Source organism: Lemur catta, chromosome 18 (genome assembly GCF_020740605.2).
Source record: "Lemur catta isolate mLemCat1 chromosome 18, mLemCat1.pri, whole genome shotgun sequence".
NCBI classification, from domain to species: Eukaryota; Metazoa; Chordata; class Mammalia; order Primates; family Lemuridae; genus Lemur; species Lemur catta.
Window position 1 is genome coordinate 48783786 of NC_059145.1, and position 20012 is coordinate 48803797.

General features: G+C 46.1%; 1 protein-coding gene across 2 annotated transcripts in view; it reads left to right on the forward strand.

Annotated features, from left to right (window-relative positions):
* The window catches only part of LARP4B (La ribonucleoprotein 4B), a 66933-nt gene that overhangs the window by 27701 nt on the left and 19220 nt on the right, over positions 1–20012 (forward strand). For both annotated transcript variants that reach the window (XM_045530999.1, XM_045531000.1), the window contains exons 4-8: positions 4524–4647; positions 4884–5024; positions 12068–12146; positions 13681–13817; positions 18148–18251. In XM_045530999.1, the coding sequence (XP_045386955.1) occupies positions 4524–4647; positions 4884–5024; positions 12068–12146; positions 13681–13817; positions 18148–18251 (585 nt within the window). The remainder of the gene's footprint in view (positions 1–4523; positions 4648–4883; positions 5025–12067; positions 12147–13680; positions 13818–18147; positions 18252–20012) is intronic.

A 20012-nucleotide genomic window follows, 5' to 3' on the forward strand; every position in this document is an offset into this window, starting at 1 on the left:
AGTGCCCTGCCCCACCCAGCTTCGCACCCCGCCCTACCCAGCGCCCCGCCCAGTGTCGCGCCCCGCCCCACCCAGCGCCCCGCCTAGTGCCCTGCCCCACCCAGCGTCGCACCCCACCCTACCCCGCCCGCCTCCCCGCCCAGTGCCCGCCCCATGCCCCGCCCATCCTAGTGCCCCACCCCGCCCCACCTATCATCCCGCCACGGCCAGCCCCGCCCTGCCCCGCCCCGCGCCGTGTGGGCCGCGAGTGCCTGTGCGCGTTGCCCGTGCGCGTGGCGGGCTGCGCCGTCTCCCCCGCTGCGGCCGGGGCCCTGGCGGGGTCTCGTCACGGGGCGGCGCAGTGCGCGGCCGCCAGCGCTAGAGCCACTGAATGTGTGAGTCACACCGCAGAATATGAACTTATTCCAAACCCGCGCTTTCAGGTGGCTTTGTGTGTCTGAGGCAGGTCGGGTTTGCTGGGTTTAACTGGCTGTAAACCTTGGTGGTTCCCGTTGTCGGAGGCCCCGGGAGCTCGGATCCCCGAGGCGGGGCTGCCCCTCCGGGGAGACGCTTCGCCAGTGGTTCTGCGGGCCGCGAGTGTGGCCTCTAGAGGTTCTGCAGGGAACGCGGACATTCAACAGGAGCTCGGGTTTGCTCATGACACAGGTGTGCACCCAAGCAGCGTGATGACAAGCCATCGTGGCGATGGCAAAATCTCCTGTGTTCAACCAGTGGGTTGTTAGTAGTGATCTTTGTGACATCTGGCAGGAAAACTGCGGTGCTATTAGGGAGGCGGATGTGGCTCAGGTGTTAGCACCTGAGAACGAGCAGGTCGCAGCCCCCCCTGCGGGCGAAGGAGCCTGTGGGCCTCTTTTCCTCCCGTGTTCACCTGGGGCTTTACTGGAGAGATTTGCACCCACACCCATCAGCTTCGCTCCGTAAACAGCGGTGGAGGCAAAGCACCATAGTGTCAGGCCTTTAAAGTGACACGCATGCAGTCTTTGCGTGAGCGGGCGTGAGTAGCGGTTGGCCCGCGTCGCCCCTAGAACGCCCGCGTAGCATGCCGCTGCTTTCTGCCGATCGAGCTCGGCGCCACCATCCTCAGTGAAGGTTCCTTGCTTTCCAAAGCTCCAGTTTCCCAGCACTGTTCCAGACACCGTTTTGTGCTAAGTCTTGCATGGCAGCTGTTACTCCACTTTCCCAAAACCCGGAAGTGGACACTTGCTGGCTGTGCGGGCAGCTTGGTGCGACCCTGTGCTGCTCACTTGGGGTGTTTCCTTCCCCCGTTGTCTCACGTGTTTCCTAGTCTCCGCTGCCTGTCCCTTTGCTCTGGTTCCCACTCAGTAACTTGTCAGGGGGACCGTTCTGTCTCATGTCCATAAAATGCACATTTATTAATTGGTTATTTCTTTAAGTGGAGCACAGTGTTGTGGGTGTGACCAGCGAGGTGCGCTTGCTGCTGGTTTTGATGAGCTTTGCTTAGCCGTGTGCACTGGGAGGACTCACATAGCCAAGCACGCGACACCAGAGTTCTCGGTAATCATTTGGGTTCCATGTGGCTATGAGAGAACAACCATATTTGAAGGAAGTGGTAGTAGATTTAGATCTTTGTTTAATATGAATTATTTCTCATACGAATTATGAAAAGTTAAATGAACTCTTGATGAATGCTGTGTTTTGCTGAACACAGTTTTCTAATTACCATCATTTTTGTGGACAAAATGCCTTGATCTTCTTATTTGTGAAATGGAGCCAGCCACAACCACCTCCTAGGCTGACTCTGATTCAGGACAGGTAAGTGCGTAGAAGAGGCCAGAACAGGCCGGCGCGTGGTGAACTCTCCAGTGTTACAACAGTTGTCAGGTCGTCAGGCCCTTATTACATGGAGTCTCCCCTCTTCATTCCTCGTCATGCCTCTCCCCTCAGAGTAGTCATTGCATCCTGGTTAACTGCCTAAAATTGTGCTCAGTTTCCAGTACTCGATTTGGACTTATTTACTACTTAGGAGGTAGTAGTAGCTTAAGGATAGAGTCCCATTCATCTGTGGCATAAAATCTCGCACAAGTTGTCAAATAGTGGAGAGTATAAATGTCTGCGTTGTTACTTTATTCAGCATCAATTCATTCAGCAGATTCATCCAGCCCTTCCCTACGAAGGTCAGGGCCGCGCTCAGCACCAGCGACACCGTGTAGGCCACGCATGGGGGCACAGACGGGCTCCTGCCACGCAGACCTGGCCCTCAGTGCTGCCTGCGGCACCTTCGCTTCCCGGACAGCGTGTGATCTGCATTAATAAACTATAAAATGTATTTTGGCAATACAGGACAGGCAGCTGGAGAAGGTGCTAAAAATAGAAGAGATTAACGTTGGTAGGTGCTAGGAATTTAAGGCATGTGTAGCATGTACATGAGATAGGGGGAGTTGGCTAAGTGGGTGGAGGGGCCCTGGAGCAGGGAAACTCCATTGTGTGCTGGGGTCTAATTAGAGAAGGCAGTTTTCCTGGAAATACTAGAGTAGGAAAGAGAATGGAGGAATGGATTTTTAAAAACAGCAAAGCAGGCTGGGAAGGCATAAAGGCTGACAGGCAGCTCTGCGTGTGAGCTCAGGTGTCCCCCGCACCTCTGGCTTTCCTCTGCGAGGGCGAGTTGCTGTCCTGCCATGTCCTGGTGCTCAGTGCCGTGTTGGGCACCAGCACCCTCCTGAGCATTTGGAGGTGCTCGTCGGAGAGGTGGGCGGGTGAGAGAAGAGAACAGCTGACCCTGTGCAGGCGCAGAGGCCAAAAAAGAACTGAAGGTCAGATCAGTGTAAGAAGAGAAATGGAAGAGTCGGTGTTCCAGTATGATACTCTTGAAGGAACCCTGCTCTTTGGCCCATCACGGATACTTAGACAAATGGGAAGCATTCAGATAGGTCCTCATGTGAGCGTCTGGTTTTGTGGGCACGATGCTTGCTTCTCACCCAGGGGCAAGAAGAGCAGGAAGTACGAGTTACCCCAGGCGTGGGCAGCGTGCATGCTGTAGCTGTAACCACGGCATCCCTCTACGCTGATTCACAAGTCGTTTCAGTGACATCACCGAGCCAGCATGGGTCTGCTCTGTCTTTGAAGTCGTGCATGTGCCTGCTGTCTTGGTGGCTCGCAATGGCGCTTCTCCACTCTCTCCTGTGTCTGGTCAGGGGACCCGGCCCTGTCTGTCCTGCTCCCCTCGCGGCAGCTGCCCAGGCGGGCCTGGGACCAGGATCCCTGCCCTGCCCTTGGCAGCCCTGACTTCCTGCACCAGGATGCAAAAGGCAAATGGTTTGTCTAGGTTTGCTGGAGGATTCTGGTGGCAGAACTGGAGTTAGAGTGACTTTCCCTTAGACCTTGGGGAGGTGTCCAAGGCTCGCATCAGAGAAACCAGGGAGTGGGGAGGATCCACGCGGTGGGGGCCTGTTGTGGGTTTTATAAGACGCGCCAGGAAAGACTGCCAGCCCCCGGAGAAGATGAAGGCGTGAGCCCTGGGCTTTCTGGGCGGGGTGTCTGGGCAGACAGGATGGGAAGAGCAAGCGTGTTCAAAGACAGCAAGGAGGTCAGTGTGCCCGGGAGTGGACAAGGCCAGAGAGGGGCCTGCATGGGGTGTTGGGGAGGTTGTTGTGGCCGCGGTAAGAATGTCATCCTCTACTCTGAATGAGCCGGGCAGCGTGGAGGGCTCTGAGCAGAAGACTGCAGCATCTGACTTACTGAACTCCCTAACAAGTGCCTAGTGTGTGCCAGGCGCCCTGCTGACTGCCCAGGGGAGACCAGGAAGCTCACTTTGCAGGTGAGGTTTTCAGAGGGTCAGTAACCAGCCCCACATCACACGGCTGTCCATCAGAGCCAGGCTTAGCCGTGTCCAGAACACCAGGGTCAACGGCAGATTGTCCTGCAGTAGGACTAGGAATCTGTGTTTTGCGAAAGCTCCGAAGATGACATTGAGACTCTTACGGGAATGGGAATTAGTCATTCTTTTGAAAGCGTGAGATGCTTCATCTTCTTCCTCATTGGATGCTTTAGCCTCCTCTGGTCTCGTAGTAGCCTTGCCGGACCCGTTAGAAGACCTTTGTTCTTAGGAGCAACTTAGGTTTTCTACACTTTTTGCTTATGTGAGTTTTTGAAGATGTGTAATTAAAAACTTACACATCTACATTGTATTCAAATCTGTAAATCTGTGAATTGCGATTTTACTGGGTAGGTAGTTCAGGAACTCAGCAGTTACTTGCTGGTTGCACAGTGGGTAAGACGCTGAAATCTCAGTGAAGCAGAAGTGGGGTCCTCAGTTCCCGCTTCTGGAGAGCCGTATGCTCTGGCGGAACTCAGGAATCTGAAGGGGCGTTAAATGGAGTTTTGACTGCATCAGGTATTTATTACTTTTCTACCTGATTTCATCCTAAAGCTATGGGTAAACAGGTGGGCTCAGCCCTTTTAGCCTAAATTCTCTTAACATACATGCGTTTTTACCTCTGCATTAATAAATAAGATGTTTTTGGTTGAAATCTGGATACAAATGTATCTATCACATCTTTTCTTAGGTGCCAGCCAAGGTTTCGGAGCTAAACCCTAACGCAAAGGTATGGGGGACCCACGTGTTACCCGTGGCAGCAAGTAGCGCGGCGGATGGCGTGAGCGCTGCGTGGGAGGACCGTGGCCCGCAGGGTGAGTGGGGCGGCCGTGGGGCCACGCCGTTCTCAGGCTCTCGGGTCCTTCCTTTGCTTCCCTCTGGGTCTGGGTCTGCGCCTGATTCGCATCACGGGTTGTGACGGTGCATGGTCCTTGAGAACCTGCAGGCCTTTCACAGTCCAGTTAAAGAAGTCGAGTGACTACAACTGTTGATTTTGTTTTAAGAAAAGTGCTTCTAACCCTGCCTTTTGGGGTAAAATTGGTGATTTTAGGATTGGATGCCAGCTGTGATGGTGACAACAGCCATGAGAATGTGGCGGTGCTGGACGCACAGGAGCTGGGGCAGACAGACATGAGCACAGTGGCTCTGGATCCCTCGGAGTACGAGTCTGCACCTGAAGGCGGCGAAGCGGGTAAAGCTGTTCTGTGAATTCACCTCCATCCAGAGTGTGGGGCTTGCTTGTCTTTTTTCTTCCTAGCTTGCTGAGTCTTTCCCAAAATGACTCGCCTTTCATTGCCTCCTCTTCATTCTACTTTGAACTCATTCTGACGGGGAGGCAGAGATGAGAGGCCTAGTCGGGGTCAGCATCGTGGAGAATGTGAGACTGAACAGTTCCCGAAACTGAACCACATTTGTTAGGAGAATCAGAAGGTTGTAGTGTGGCATGTCAGGGAACGTACAGAGATGGATGTTGGTGTAAGGGCTGCGAGAAGGCAGTTTGGGCTGAGGGGCCTGGACACGGAGCAGTGGCCATAGGAGTGGACAGTTAGCGAGGGGACGAGGAAAGGAGATGGGGACCTGGCTGTGCCGCGTGCCGTGAGTGTGCAGGCAAACCTGCTGGGGAGATTCCTTTGATGTTTTGTCTTTATCTTGTGCTGGTCTCAGTGGTTCTCACTGAGGCCCTGTCCCCTCATTGGAAACATGGAGTGGCACGTGGTCGTCATGGCGACCAGGGGGCCAGGCACGGTTGTGCACGACCCTTCCTTGGCTTAAGACTGTCAAAATATAGCAGAGTCAGAAATTGTTACCTAAGTGGGGAAATATATTGGTGTTCTACAACAGAATTTGGTTATTTTTGAACTTCAGTAGAACTTACTACTTTACTTTAATAATTATTTGGTAAAATGAATTAAATAAGTATTTATCAAGGAAAAAAAATGAAACCATGTTTCTTTCCTGTAAATGTAAATTTGCCATCCTGAATTTGCTTAAAGTGTTTTTCCCCTCTACGTATGCAGTTTTCTGAATTGAAATGAGGAAGTACAAGCATGCAACAATTTAATTTGATTAGTTTCTCCTTGTTAACCCAATAATAACTGGTTAATGACTTGGAAATGACACAAGACAGGATCAGTTGCAGCCATGCTAGCTAGCGTCCACCGGCAAAGGAAAGCAATGCTAGTCATTTAAAACAAATTTCTACAAAGAAGAAAATAGAAAGGCATTATATATTCAAGGGGTGAGAATCCTAATGGCAGAAAGCAAAAGGGGGTCAAAATAAACAATTTAGGCTCAGTGTGGTGGTGGCATCTGTAGTCCCAGCTACTCAGGAGGCTGAGGCAGGAGGATCTCTTGAGCCTAGGAGTTGAAGGCTGCAGTGAGCTACACACCAGCCCTGGCCACAGAGACCTGTCTCTAAACAATAAATAAATAAACAAACAGTTTACATTTCAGACTAAATCTCAATGACCTACATCTCAGGCTGGGGGCAGAAGTTTTACAGAAGATGGAAGGTAGATAGGAGGTCGATAACATTATCAGCAGTGAAATAACATGTGAAATCTGTCTGGAAAGTTCAATTTCAAAAGAAGTTGGTTCTTTGTAAAAGAGGTTCTTTGTTAAAGCTATTTTCAGAAGAAAAAGAACACCTGCTACTCTCCTCTCAGGGCCTCAGCACTCTTTCCCCCGTTTACTCTGTTGATAGTGTTTATAGTGCACAAAGTTTTTTGATTTTCAAAAAGTCCAGTTTGTCTGTTTTCTTGTGTTACCCGTTCCTTTGGCGCTATATCCAAGATCACGTTGTTGAATCCAGTGTCATGAAGCTTTTGTCCTATGTTGTTGTCTAAGGGTTTTATATTTTTTTGTCTTACATTTAGATATTTGATCCATTTTGAGTTCATTTTTGTATATGGTATTAGGTAAGGATCTACCTTCATTCTTTTTCTTTTCTTTTCTTTCTTTCTTTTTTTTTTTTTTTTTGAGACAGAGTCTCACTCTGTTGCCCAGGCTAGAGTGCCATGGCATCAGCCTCGCTCACAGCAACCTGAAACTCCTGGGCTCAGGCAATCCTCCTGCCTTAGTCTCCCGAGTAGCTGGGACTACAAGCATGTGCCACCATGCCCAGCTAATTTTTTTTCTATATATTTTTAGTTGTCCAGCTAATTTCCCTCTATTTTTAGTAGAGATGGGGTCTCACTCTTGCTCAGGCTGGTCTCGAACTCCTGAGCTCAAACGATACACCCGCCTTGGCCTCCCAGAGTGCTAGGATTACAGGTGTGAGCCACCACGCCCAGCTGGGAAAAAATCTTGAAGGAGATTAAAAGTGCTACTCCACGAATGATAAGAAAGCCAAACAGCCTTATTGGTGACATGGAGAAAGTGTGAGTGGTCTGGACAGAACATCAAACCAGCCACAACATTCCCTTAAGCCAAAGCCTAATCCAGAGCAAGGCCCTGGCTTCTTCAATTCTGTGAAGGCTGAGAGAGGTGAGGAAGCCGCAGAACGAAAGTGTGAAGCCAGCAGAGGCTGGTCCGTGAGGTTTAAGGAAAGAGGCGTCTCCACAGCATGGACGTGCAGGTGCAGCAGCGGGTGCTGATGGAGAAGCTGCGGCAGGTCACCCGGGAGATCCAGCCGAGATCACGAGGAAGGTGGCCACACTCAACCACGATTGTCAACAGAGACAAAACAGCCTTCTGTCGGAGGAAGATGCCGTCTGGGACTGTCATAGCCAGAGAGAAGTCAGGGCCTGGCTTCAAAGCTGCAAAGGACAGGCTGAGTCTCTTGTTAGGGGCTCATGCAGCTGGTGACTTTAAGTTGAAGCCAGTGCTCACTGACCATTCTGAAAATCTTAGGGCCCTTAACAATTGTGCTAAATCGACTCTGTGCTTTGTGAATGAGACAACAAAGCCTAGATGACAGCACATCTGTACACAGCATGGTTTCCCGAATATTTTAAGCCCACTGTTGAGACCTACTGCTCAAAAAGTAAGATTTCTTTTCAAAATATTACTGCTCATTGATAGTGTAGTTGGTTGCCCAAGAGCTCTGATGGAGACATACAGGATATTAGTGTTGATTTCATGCCTGCAAACACAGCATCCGTTCTGCAGCCCATGGTCAAGAAGTAATTTTGACCTCCAGTTCTTGTTTAAGAAATACAGTTTCTAAAGCTAGAGCTGCCATAGTGATTCCTCTGATGGAACTGGGCAAAGTGAATTAAAAACCTTCTGGAAAGGATTCATCCTTCTAGATATCACTAAGAACATTCATGACTCATGGGAGAAGGTCAAAATCTCAACACGGACAGGAGTTTGGAAGAAGTTGATTCCAACCCTGGATGATGTTGAGGGACTCGACTTCAGTGGAGGACGTTGCTGCAGCTAGAGAACCAGAGTCAGAGTGGAGCCCGAGGACGGGACTGAGTTGCTGCAATCTCGGGACAGAACTTCAACAGACGAGGAGTTGATTCTTGTGGATAAGCAAAGAAAGTGGTTTCTTGAGATGGAATCCATTCCTCATGAAGACTCTGTGAACATCGTTGAAGTGACAAAGGATTTAGAAGATTATGTAAACTAAGTTGATTAAGCAGTGGTAGGATTTGGGAGGATTTACTCAAATTTTGAAAGACGGTCACTATGGTAAAATGCTGTCCAGCAGCATCACATGCTACAGAGAATCTTCCGTGAAAGGAAGAGTCAATCAATGTGGAGTACTTTATCACCATCTTATTTTAAGAAATTTGCTGCAGCCACGCTGACCTTTGGCTGCCACCACCCTGGTGAGTCAGCAGCAGCAGCCTCAGGGCCAGACTGTCCATTGGGAAAAGACTGTGACTTGCTGAAGGCTCAGATGGTCATTACCCTTTTTTAGCAATAAAGTATTTGTCAGTGAATGTATCGTACATTGTTTTTTCAGACATAATGCTATTTTACACTTACTAGACTACAGTATAGTGTAAACGTAATTTTTATATACACTAGGAAACCAAAACATTTGTGTGACTGGCTTTATTGACATAGTCACTGTAGTGCGGAGATCTGGAAGCAACTGCCCCGTACCTGCGAGGTTGGCCTGTGCCGTGACTAAGTCCTGAAATCCGGTGGTGGCAGCCTTCTGGTTTTGTAATTTTTAGAGTTATTTTGTTTATCCTAATTCCTTTGACTTTCTGTACAAATTAGAATGAGATTGTTAATATCTACAAATTACTGAGATTTTTATTGGGGTTTCATTTATTCCGTAGATCAGTTGGAAAAAATCGACATCTTAATATCCATGAACAAGACATGTCTCTTATTTCTTTAGATCTTTAATTTCTTTCAGAAGTATTTTTTGGTTTTCATCATACTGGTCTTTCACATCTTTTGTCAGATTTATAAGTATTTTATATTTTTTGGTGCTATTTTAAGTGATCTTTAAAATTTTTTTTTGGCAATTGTTTGTTACTAGTGGGTAGAAATAATTGACTTTTGTATATTGATCTCACACCGTGAAAATTTGTTAATCTCAGTTAATAGTTTTAGGAACTTTTTGGTAGATTCTACTGGATTTTCTACATAGATGACTGGATTATCTTCAAATAAAGATGGTTTTACTTCTCTGTAATCTTTTTATATCATGCCTGTTATTTTTGTGCCTTGCCCCACTGTTTTGGATAGGTCCTTCAATACCAAGGTGGACAGAAGTGGGGAGAACAAACCTTAGACTTAATTCTTGATCTTAGGGGAACCTCAGTAGCTCACCATGCAGCGTAACGCTGATGAGGTTCAGGTCCCTGCCCTTCATACTGTGGAGGAGGTGCTCTCGTTCCTGGTTTGCTGAGCGATTTTATGAGGAATGGATGAGAGGCCTTTCTCACTTCCTAATAGAGTCGTTAGTTTTACTGATTTCCCCGTGAGTAGTGCTTCAGCAGAAGCTCCCAAATTCTGATATGTTGTGTTTCCATTTTCACTGAGTTCAAAATACTTTCTTAGTTCTTTTTCAGTTTTTTTCTTTGATGTGTGGGTAGTTTAGAAATATGCAATTTATTTTCCAAATATTTGGGGATTTTCCAGGGATCTTTCTTTCATTGATTTCCAGTTTAATTCCATTGTTGTCAAAGAATATACTTTGTATGACTTCAGTCTCTTTAAACTTATTAAGACTTGTTTTATGACCTAAAATATTGGGTTATCTTGTTACATATTCCATTTGCACTTGAAAAGAGTGTGTATTTTGTTGTTGTTAAGGGGAGTGTTTTGTAAATGCTAACGAGGTCAGGTTGGAAGATAGTGTTGTTCAGGTTTATTCTTTGTGGTTTCTGCCTACTTGTATCAACTGTTGACAGAAGGTTTCTATTAATTTTTGCATTTGTCTAGTTCTTTTAGTTTTATCAGTTTTGTTATATGTTTTGAAATGCTCTTGATCATTTGTCCTCTCTTTGTGAAATGACTGTTTTTATCTGTAATAATATTCTTTGCTCTGAATTTACTTTGTCTAATGCTTATGTTGGCACTCCAGCTTTCTTTTGCCTAGTTTTAGCATGGTATATCTTCTTATATTCTTTTACTTTTAATCTATTTGATATTGTATTAAATTTATATTTAATAAAGTAATTTTTATAGATAATATAACATTTGGGTCTTGCTATTTTTTTTAATCAAATCTTTTGATCTCTGCCTTCTAATTCAGGTTTTAGAATTTTTTTTTTTTTCCTAAGATAGAGTCTTGCTCTGTTGCCCGGGCTTGATTGCCATGGCGTCAGCCTAGCTCACAGCGGCCTCAAACCCCTGGGCTCCAGCGATCCTCCTGCCTCAGTCTCCTGAGTAGCTGGGACTACAGGCATGCACCACCATGCCCGGCTAATTTTTTCTATATATATTTTTAGTTGTCCAGCTAATTTCTTTTCTATTTTTGGTAGAGACGGGATCTTGCTCTTGCTTAGGCTGGTCTCGAACTCCTGAGCTCAAGCGATCCTCCCCCCTCGGCCTCCCGGAGTGCTAGGATTATAGGCGTGAGCCACCACGCCCGGCCCAGGTTTTAGAATTTTAATGTTTAGTGTGGTAATTGCTTGGTTAGGTTAGAGCCTATCAACATGCTATTTGTTTTAGACTTACAGAAAAATTGAGAAGATTGAATGTATGGAGTTCCCATATACCCTGCTTCCAGTTTTTTCTATTAGTAACATCTTACATTAATAGAACACGTTTGCCACAGTTACTGAACCAGTCGGCAGTGATGCATTTTATGCACTGTCCTTTCTCTGTTGCCAGGACACCACATCACATTTAGTCGTTGTGTCTCCTTAGGCTCTTTGTGGCTCTAACAGTGTCTCAGACTTTACTTGTTTTTGGTAATCTTGGCACAGTAGTTTTGAGGAGTACAGTCAAGTATTTTGTAGGATCCTCTTCTACTGGAACTTGACATTTTTCTCGTCCTGGTACCAGTGTTAGGGGTTGGGGAGGAAGACCACAGAGATAAATATGCACCCTTTTTATCACATCCTGTGGAGGGTGCACAGGGTCAGCGGGACTTATCCATGCAGGGGGTTGGCCCTGGGCGCCTGGCGGAGGTAGCGTTTGTTAGGTTCTCAGCTGTGAGTCCCTCTTTTCTGGCCCTTTCCACATTGTACTGTTGGGGGGTGGTCCCCGCACAGCCGTGCTGGAGAGGCAGGCTTTCTGGTGCTACCATAAATACATAATCATCCTCACAGATGGCAAATTCCAACATCCATTCCGTTTCCTGTTGCTTTGACTACCTGGAAACGCAGAGGCAGATTTGAGCCTCTGGTGTAGAAACTGGCCCTGTGGCTGGCGCGTTTCTGCCCAGCCTTGGCTTTTTGTCTGCATTTATCTGTTTCTTGTTGTACTTTTTCCCTTTATATTTCATTATTGTTTGGAGTCTGTGTTCTTGCAGGGCATCTGAAAATCCTTTCTGAAGCGAGGCAAGGCAGTACCCTAAGCTTATACTCTCTATTTTGTGATGAAGTCCCTGCTGCTAAACTTTGCTAATGAAACAAAAATTATTTTCTAAAATGTGTTGCTTGTGTTTAGGGGTTAAAAGGGGGGGGGGATTTAGTTTGTTTTGTTTTTTGTATGATTTACTTTTTTAGTAGGTAAAATAATTGCATTTTTCTTATTTTCTATCCACTTATGTAGGTATGTTAATATATATATCGAAAACACTAGAATTGTTCTGCTGAATTCTCTGCTTGGTAAGTTTTAAGCCACTTTCCTGAGTTGGTCATTACTTTCATGTAGGAGGAAATGAGTCTCAACCAGAAAGCCAGGAAGACCCCCGAGAAGTACTTAAGAAAACATTGGAATTCTGCTTATCTAGGTAAGGCCGGTAGTGGTCTTTCTAGTACCTAATATCTATGTTATGCACGGGTTATTATTTACCAGTGGGACATTTTACGAAGCAGTGTATATCTGTTATCTGTGTGCATATATTTTAATAAGCAGTTGAGGATATTAAATGGTAACTACCTTTGGATATGTGGGAGAACTGGACATGATCCTCGTGTCTGTGCCCCCAAAGCTGGGCCCACAGACCCACCTTGACTGTTTCTGGACTGGTTTGAGACACAGGTTCCTGGGCCCCCCCACCCCCACCCCGTGCTCCCCAAGTCATGCTCTCCAAGGGCGGGGCTCTGAATCTTCAACCCCACTAAAGCTTGAGAACAAATAACCTACATTGTTTCTGAAAATGCGCCAAATACTGTAATGACAAATTGTTTTCTTTTTATAGCTCTCATATTTTGAGGCTTTTTTTGTGAATAATACTTTTTTTTAGTAGACTCTTTAAAGTTCAGATGGCAGAAACTGGACACATAGGAGGGTGGGATTGGGTTAAGTGTAAGTTTCTCTAACAGTGACAGTGACTCACTGGCTGTGTGTAGGGTTTTCTCTCCGTGATGGTGGTCTTTCAGGTGTTTCGTCAGGAGCCCTGCGGGTCCCACACAGGTGTGTGAGGAGGGCCCCTCTGTGCAGGTCGCCACTCAGCAGGGCCTGGTGTGCTGTGTCCTGACGGGGCGGCATGGACGTGCGGTGGCAGAGTTGAACACCCAGCTCCACGTCACTCACACCCTCCCGTGGCCCGTGTGGCCAGAACCACCCCCGTCATCCGTAGCCCCCCCCTCCCCGAGATGGGGGCCGTGCGGGGCTCCCACAGCCTCACTCAGCGACGGCCACGACTGCCCCTGGCCCCACAGAGGGGCACGTGAGACGAGGTCCTTTGAAACCCCTTACTGTGTTCAGTTTTGGGACCTTGTTCACTGCGTTAATACGTTGTCTTCTGAGAACTCGCAAGGGACATTTGTCTTTGGCCGAAACAGCAGGAGAGAGCTCATCCCGGCGAAACTGCTGATGGTTCACGGCTCACCTTTTGACGCTGTGGGCGAGTCGCTGGTTCTTTCCTTCTGTTTAATTCTGGCTGCAGCCTCCCTGGCAAGCGTGCAGACCCCGCGGCGAGCGTCCTGGGAGAGGCCTGTTCGTGCTTTCCTCACCTTTCTTGTTTATTCAGCTGAGTTTCCTTACTTTAAAAATTTATGTGTGTTTTAATAGGCTACTCAAGTGCCTTTTAGAACAAGACTGAGCTGTAGATAACTACATCCTAGAATTAGCTACTCATCAATTTTAATTGTATAAAATGCAGTATATTTTATACTTTTGCTCTCTCGCCTCTCCAAGACAGACACTCTGAAAAAAGTCTCCTAAGGCCAGAGAGGTGGCAAATAACAGATGCAGTTTGGGCTCCGCTCTAACCCCAAAGCTGTCCCACTCCGCACCGCACTCTTGTGAAACGGGCGTTGCTACAGATGAAACTTCCTTTTAAAAAACACTCATTAAAAGAGATTGTTTTCTTTCAACAGGGAGAACCTTGCTAGCGATATGTATCTTATATCACAAATGGATAGCGATCAGTACGTGCCAATCACGACGGTAGCTAACCTTGACCATATCAAGAAACTCAGTACTGATGTGGATTTAATTGTTGAAGTGCTAAGATGTAAGTAAATGACAATTGTAAATGACTAAGACTTGCCTTTACAACGTTGTCTTATCAGTATGAACCTGTAAATCTGTAGACACCGAATGTTCAAGTACTTCGTGGCAACTCGCCTCCTTCCCTGCCTTTCTGGCCAGTCCCCGCGGGGGAGCTGCCCGATCGAACCCATCCTGAAACCTGACACAGGTTATGGGTTATACAGAGCAGAAAAGAATCTTTGTGGTGGAGGTTTCTCAGGCAGCTGTTAGGTTCATGAAAAACAAAACAGGAGTAACAGTATTTACGGTTAAAGGAAAATACATTTTGATGGTATTTTTGCCAGTAAAGGCATTTCTTTCAAATTTCAACTTCCTGCTTAAGTATTGATGAAATATTATTGCATTTTTCCTTAAAAGGATATTGTGAATGAAGTTGTTTCTTTGAAATTGGGCAACATCAAGCGAGTGTCTAAAAGTGGCACTGGAGACCCACAGGGTTTCGGGGGACGCGGATCTCTGCCTCCCCAGTCAGTCGCAGTTGGTTTGTGTCCTGGCAGATTTAGGCTTCTGCAGCCTTTCTGTGTTGTTTATTTCTTTTTCCAAAGAAGGAAACCAGCTCTGCTGAGGTGCGGTTGACACCGAGTGTGCGTACTCGGGGCGCACAGTGAGCGGGACACGTGGGGGACGCGGCCCATGGTCGGTTTCCCCAGGCCCTTTGTGGATCCCGCCCGGGAGACTTCGCTGTGGATTTCTTCTCTATTAAATGTGGGACGTGTTGGATTTCTCTTTAAATTGGATTGTTTTTACTTACAAAAACTCACTTTTTATACGAGGGCCCCAAGTACAGGTGAGTTATTGCTGTAGTTTCTTTCCGTGGGAGCTGGGGATGGCGCTTGCCCTGCCACTCACCTGCGGGACCGTGCTGTGCCTGATTCAAAGCCTCACTCCCCCCACCACCGTGACCTCCTGTGCTCACACACGTGCAGGTGCACCGTCCCGGTGTCCCTGGCTCAGCTGCACTGGTGACAGGCAGTGTGGGATGCTTTTCTCCTCATGTGGATTTGGCTTAACAATAGCATAAAAAGGTGACGATCTTACTGTAGAACTTAGTTGGATTTTCTGTTCACAAATAGAAGTTGTCTTCTGTCTCTCTGTCTTCAGACAGATGCCAGAGGCTGTTGAGTTGTTGAGGGAGTGGCAGGGAACCGGCCACTTCTGAGAGTGGCCCCCGTGGGGTCCTGCTTTCCACAGTCGCCGTGTCGCACCGAAACCTGTTACCCATGTCCGTGGAGTTGGGCTGCGTTTTCCAGAGACCAGCGGCTTTCTTGTCTCTCTCTGTACTTTACTCTGTGAAAAGTCTTTCTGGTTATTATTCGGAATCCAGGATTTAGTTATTCATTTCAGTCATATGTTGCAAACTTTGCTGCCCCACGGAGGGTGATTTCTCAGCTGAGTCTTGCTGGCCAGGGGTCCTTGGTGCAGACGAGCAGGGCGTGCGGTCGCTCGGGCAGGTGCTCATGGGAGCCGGCCTGTCCGTGGTGGTCCCTGAACAGCCTCCGTGCCCGTCCCCAGCCCCACCCAGTCCCACCTGCCTTCCCTGGGACTGCACTTCTGGACACTCTTGCATCCTTACCCTGTGTCCGTTTGTGTTCACCTCTTCAGTGTCTCACTGTCTTTTTTCACTCAATTTTTGGACAGAGAAATATGTGCATCTGCAGTCACCTCTGCAGTCAGAATGTAGTTAACGTGTTAGTTGTAATTCAGAAGAGGATGCCGTAAGTAAGGCCCCAGGAGCAAAGTTCTCATCTTATCCCCAAATACCTAGCTGGGAATCAGACGCAGTGGACACTTGATGAGTATTTTAATTTGCATACTGCAGCTCCAGTGTTGATTCAGTTGTGTAAATTACATTTCTAGACTATTTTATATCTTAATGAACATATAATGTACATCACTGTATATCTGACTCAAGTGCTTTGTTTTCACACTTAAAATCATTGAAATTAAAGTGAACGAGGCCTACATGTTTCAACAAGAGTAAATTTTAAAACAATGTTGATAAAAACATTTCTAAATATGTGCAAGGTGATACCGTATTTATAAAGTTTGGGTATGTGTCAAACTGAAGTGTATGTTATTAATGGATTCAGAGGTACATGGTAATAGTATAAAAACACGAACGGGTCTTGCTCTGTCACCCAAGCTGCAGTGCAGTGGTGCGATCACAGTTCACTGCAGCCTCGAACTCCTGGGCTCAAGCGATCCTCCTTCCTCAGCTTCCCAACTAGCTGGGACTACCACGCCCAGCTAATTTTTTCTATTTTTAATAAAGATGGGGCCTCACTCCGGCTGGTCTCTTAACTCTTGGCTTCAAGCAATCCTCCCGCCTCAGCCTCCCAGCTTGCTAGGATTACAGGTGTGAACCACTGCACACAGTCTGTCTCTTCATTTATTTCGATCTTAAAGTGTTCTCTTGGCAGTGTTTTGCAGTCTTTAGGGCACAGTTCTTTCATATCTTTTATCAGATTTATAAGTACAGGCATGAGCCACATGACTAAGTTTCGGCCAATAGCCAACTGCGTATATGTGGGTGGTCTCATAAGGTTAAATACTTTTTTCTCCCTGTACCTTCCTTTGTTAAGATGTTTTTAGACACACAGATACTTGCCGTAGTGTCACAGCTGCCTGCAGGATTCCACACAGTCAGGTGCTGTGAGGGACTGCAGGCTGGAGCAGCAGCCGTCCCGTCCTGCCCAGGTGTGCAGCAGGCTGTGCCGTCCAGGTGTGTGCATGCACTCTGTGATGCTCGTGCCACTGTGAAATTGTGTGACGGTGCGTTTCTCAAAACACGTTCCTGTCCTCAAGCAGTGCGTGACTGAATTTCATGCTATTGTAAATGATACTTTAATTTCCAATTGTTTGTTGTTAATATCTAGAAATACAGTTTACCTTTATATGTTAATCTTATACTGCATATTAAAACCTTGCTAAACTCAGGCGGGGCGTGGTGGCTCACGCCTGTAATCCCAGCACTCTGGGAGGCCGAGGCAGGTGGATCGCTCGAGGTCAGGAGTTCGAGACCAGCATGAGCAAGAGTGAGACCCCGTCTCTACTAAAAATAGAAAGAAATGATCTGGCCAACTAAAAATTATATAGAAAAAATTAGCCGGGCATGGTGGCGCATGCCTGTAGTCCCAGCTACTCGGGAGGCTGAGGCAGTAGGATTGCTTAAGCCCAGGAGTTGGAGGTTGCTGTGAGCTAGGCTGACGCCACGGCACTCACTCTAGCTCGGGCAACAGAGCGAGACTCTGTCTCAAAAAAAAAAAAAAAAAAAAAAAACCTTGCTAAACGCAATCAACTCCAGTTTTTTATGGAAATTGTGTCAGATAGTATTCACTCCTCTATAGTTTTCTGGAATGGTTTGTACTATAGAACTGGTAATATGTTTTACTTAAATGTTGGATAGAATTCTCTGGTGAAACCACATGGACCTTGAGTTTTCTTTGTGGGAAGACTTTTAATTACAGATTCCGTTTCTTTCATAGATACAGGTCTTTGCAATTACCTCCTTCTAAAGTGAGCTTTGGTGTAATGTGTCTTGTAAGGAATGTTTCCATTTCAAGTAAGTTGTCAGATTTATGAGTGTGAAATTTTTCGTGATATTCTCTTCATACCCTCCTGGTATTGGTAGAAGCTGTAGTGATGCTGCCGCGTTCATTGCCGAGGCCGGTCACTCGTGTCTTCATGGTGACAGACTCCACTGAGCTCTGACTGTGGTCACGGTGTGCTGTGACTGAGTCTGCATGGGACATAGCTCCACACACGTGACACAGCACAGACGTGGCAAGCAGGAGCACCTGTGCACTGGCGCCGTGCGCGTCGGGCAGTTCGTGAGTTGGCGGCGTGGCCCGCGGGCGCACCCCGTCCTTCTGTTAACCGCGCGCTGCGTGCTGAGACGCCACGTTGGGGGCGCCTGGGGAGGACACACAGAAGCTTCGCGAGTCTGAGAACTGTTGCAAAATGACAAATTATAGTAAGACAAAAGTATTTTATTTTAGGGGCTTTTTGAAAGGAAAAAGCCATCTACCATATATTTTAATTTACTATTTTAGTATTTGAGCTGTTTAGAACCTTTCTTTGTTACATGTGTTATGTAGTTTTTAAATTTCCATATTTCTTAGTTTTGAAAAATTTAAGGTTGGTTTTAAAACCTTTTGATAGTCTTTGCTAGACCAGTAAAATTGTTGACAGTCTGCTTTGTTCACAGGTTTCTTTAGTAATACAGCGTGACACATTCCACTGAAGTATCATGTTTTCATATTTTTTACCATTGGTTTTTCTTCTCTTTGTAGCTTTACCTTTAGTCCAAGTGGATGAGAAGGGAGAAAAAGTACGGCCAAACCAAAATCGCTGCATAGTGATTCTGCGTGAAATATCTGAGTCTACCCCTGTGGAAGTAAGTAACTCCTCTGAAGGGTACGTGGACATTTTCCTGAGGGTCTTTGTTGGTTTTGATTTTTTTTTTTTTCACTTCTGTATTTTTTGGAGGGTGTATTTTTAAGAATAAATCCTTGCATTTGCACTGTTTTCCAGGATTTACACTCTTTTTTTTTTGGAGACAGAGTCTTGCTTTGTTGCCTGGGCATCAGCCTAGCTCACAGCAACCTCAAACTCCGGGGCTCAAGCAAACCTCCTGCCTCAGCCTCCCGAGTAGCTGGGACTACAGGCGTGCGCCACCATGCCCGGCTAATTTTTTCTATGTATATTTTTAGTTGTCCATATAATTTGTTTCTATTTTTAGTAGAGACGAAGTCTCACTCTTGCTCAGGCTGGTCTCAAACTCCTGAGCTCAAACAATCCACCTGCCTCGGCCTCCCAGAGTGCTAGGATTACAGGCGTGAGCCACCACGCCCGGCCTAAACAAGTCAATTTTTAAAGGAGATTAAAAATAAGAAAAATGTATTCTGCATTTATCCAGTTTTTATTATTTACAGAGCTTCTTGTTCCTGTGACTAGATCAGACTTTTCTCCTGCCGAATATTCCTTTCATGTGTCTTATGGTACGAGTCTACTGGCGATGAATTTTTTTCAGCTTTAGTATATTTGAGAAAATCTTGTTTTTTTTTTGTTTTTTTTTTTGAGACAGAGTCTCACTTTGTTGCCCGGGCTAGAGTGAGTGCCGTGGCATCAGCCTAGCTCACAGCAACCTCAAACTCCTGGGCTTAAGCGATCCTACTGCCTCAGCCTCCCGAGTAGCTGGGACTACAGGCATGTGCCACCATGCCCGGCTAATTTTTTCTATATATATATTTTAGTTGTCCAGATAATTTCTTTCTATTTTTAGTAGAGACAAGGTCTCACTCTTGCTCAGGCTGGTCTCGAACTCCTGACCTTGAGAGATCCACCCGCCTCGGCCTCCCAGAGTGCTAGGATTACAGGCGTGAGCCACCGCGCCTGGCCAGAGAAAATCTTTATTTCATCTTTATTTGTGAAAAATATTTTTGCTGGGTATAGATTTCTGGACTGATGGGTTTTTTCCTCCCTCCCTGTATCGTAAAGGTGATGTTCTCTTGTGGTCTGCACTGTCTGACGAGAAGCCCGTGTGCCAAGTCTTGTCTTTGTTTGGCTGCTGTGAAGATTTTATGACTGGTTAAAAGCAATTTGGTTGCAGTGTGCCTTGGTGTAGCTTTCAAGCTTCTTGTACTTGAAGTTCACAGAGCCCTGTTTTGTCAGAGGTTATCTCTCTTCTCCCTTTGGTCCTTTTTTTCTGAAAGTGTCTCATTAGCTGTTCAGCCTGTTTGGTGTAGTCTTCATTTCAGACATTGTATTTTTCATCTTTAGAAGTTCAACTTGGGTCTTTGTTTTAAAAAATTTTTTTTCCACTTTTTCTTATACAGTGTTTACTTTTTAATCAGACTTCAAATGAGAATTTACATCCTTAATAAAAAAAGTAATTCATTCTAAAAAACAAAAAAGAGAAGGGCTAGAAATAATTAAATCTATTTGATATGTTACCATGGATGAGTTATATTGGAAGAGTTGTCAAATAAAAATAAAAAGATCTACCTTTCCCTAAAAAAAAATTTTTTTTCCATGTCTCTGTTTAATATGTTCAGTCTTTACCTTTTATAGCAAATGGAGTGTTTATATCTATAATAACTAATGTCTTTATCTACTAATTCTATTATCTGTATCATCTTTAGAACTAATCTTCCTC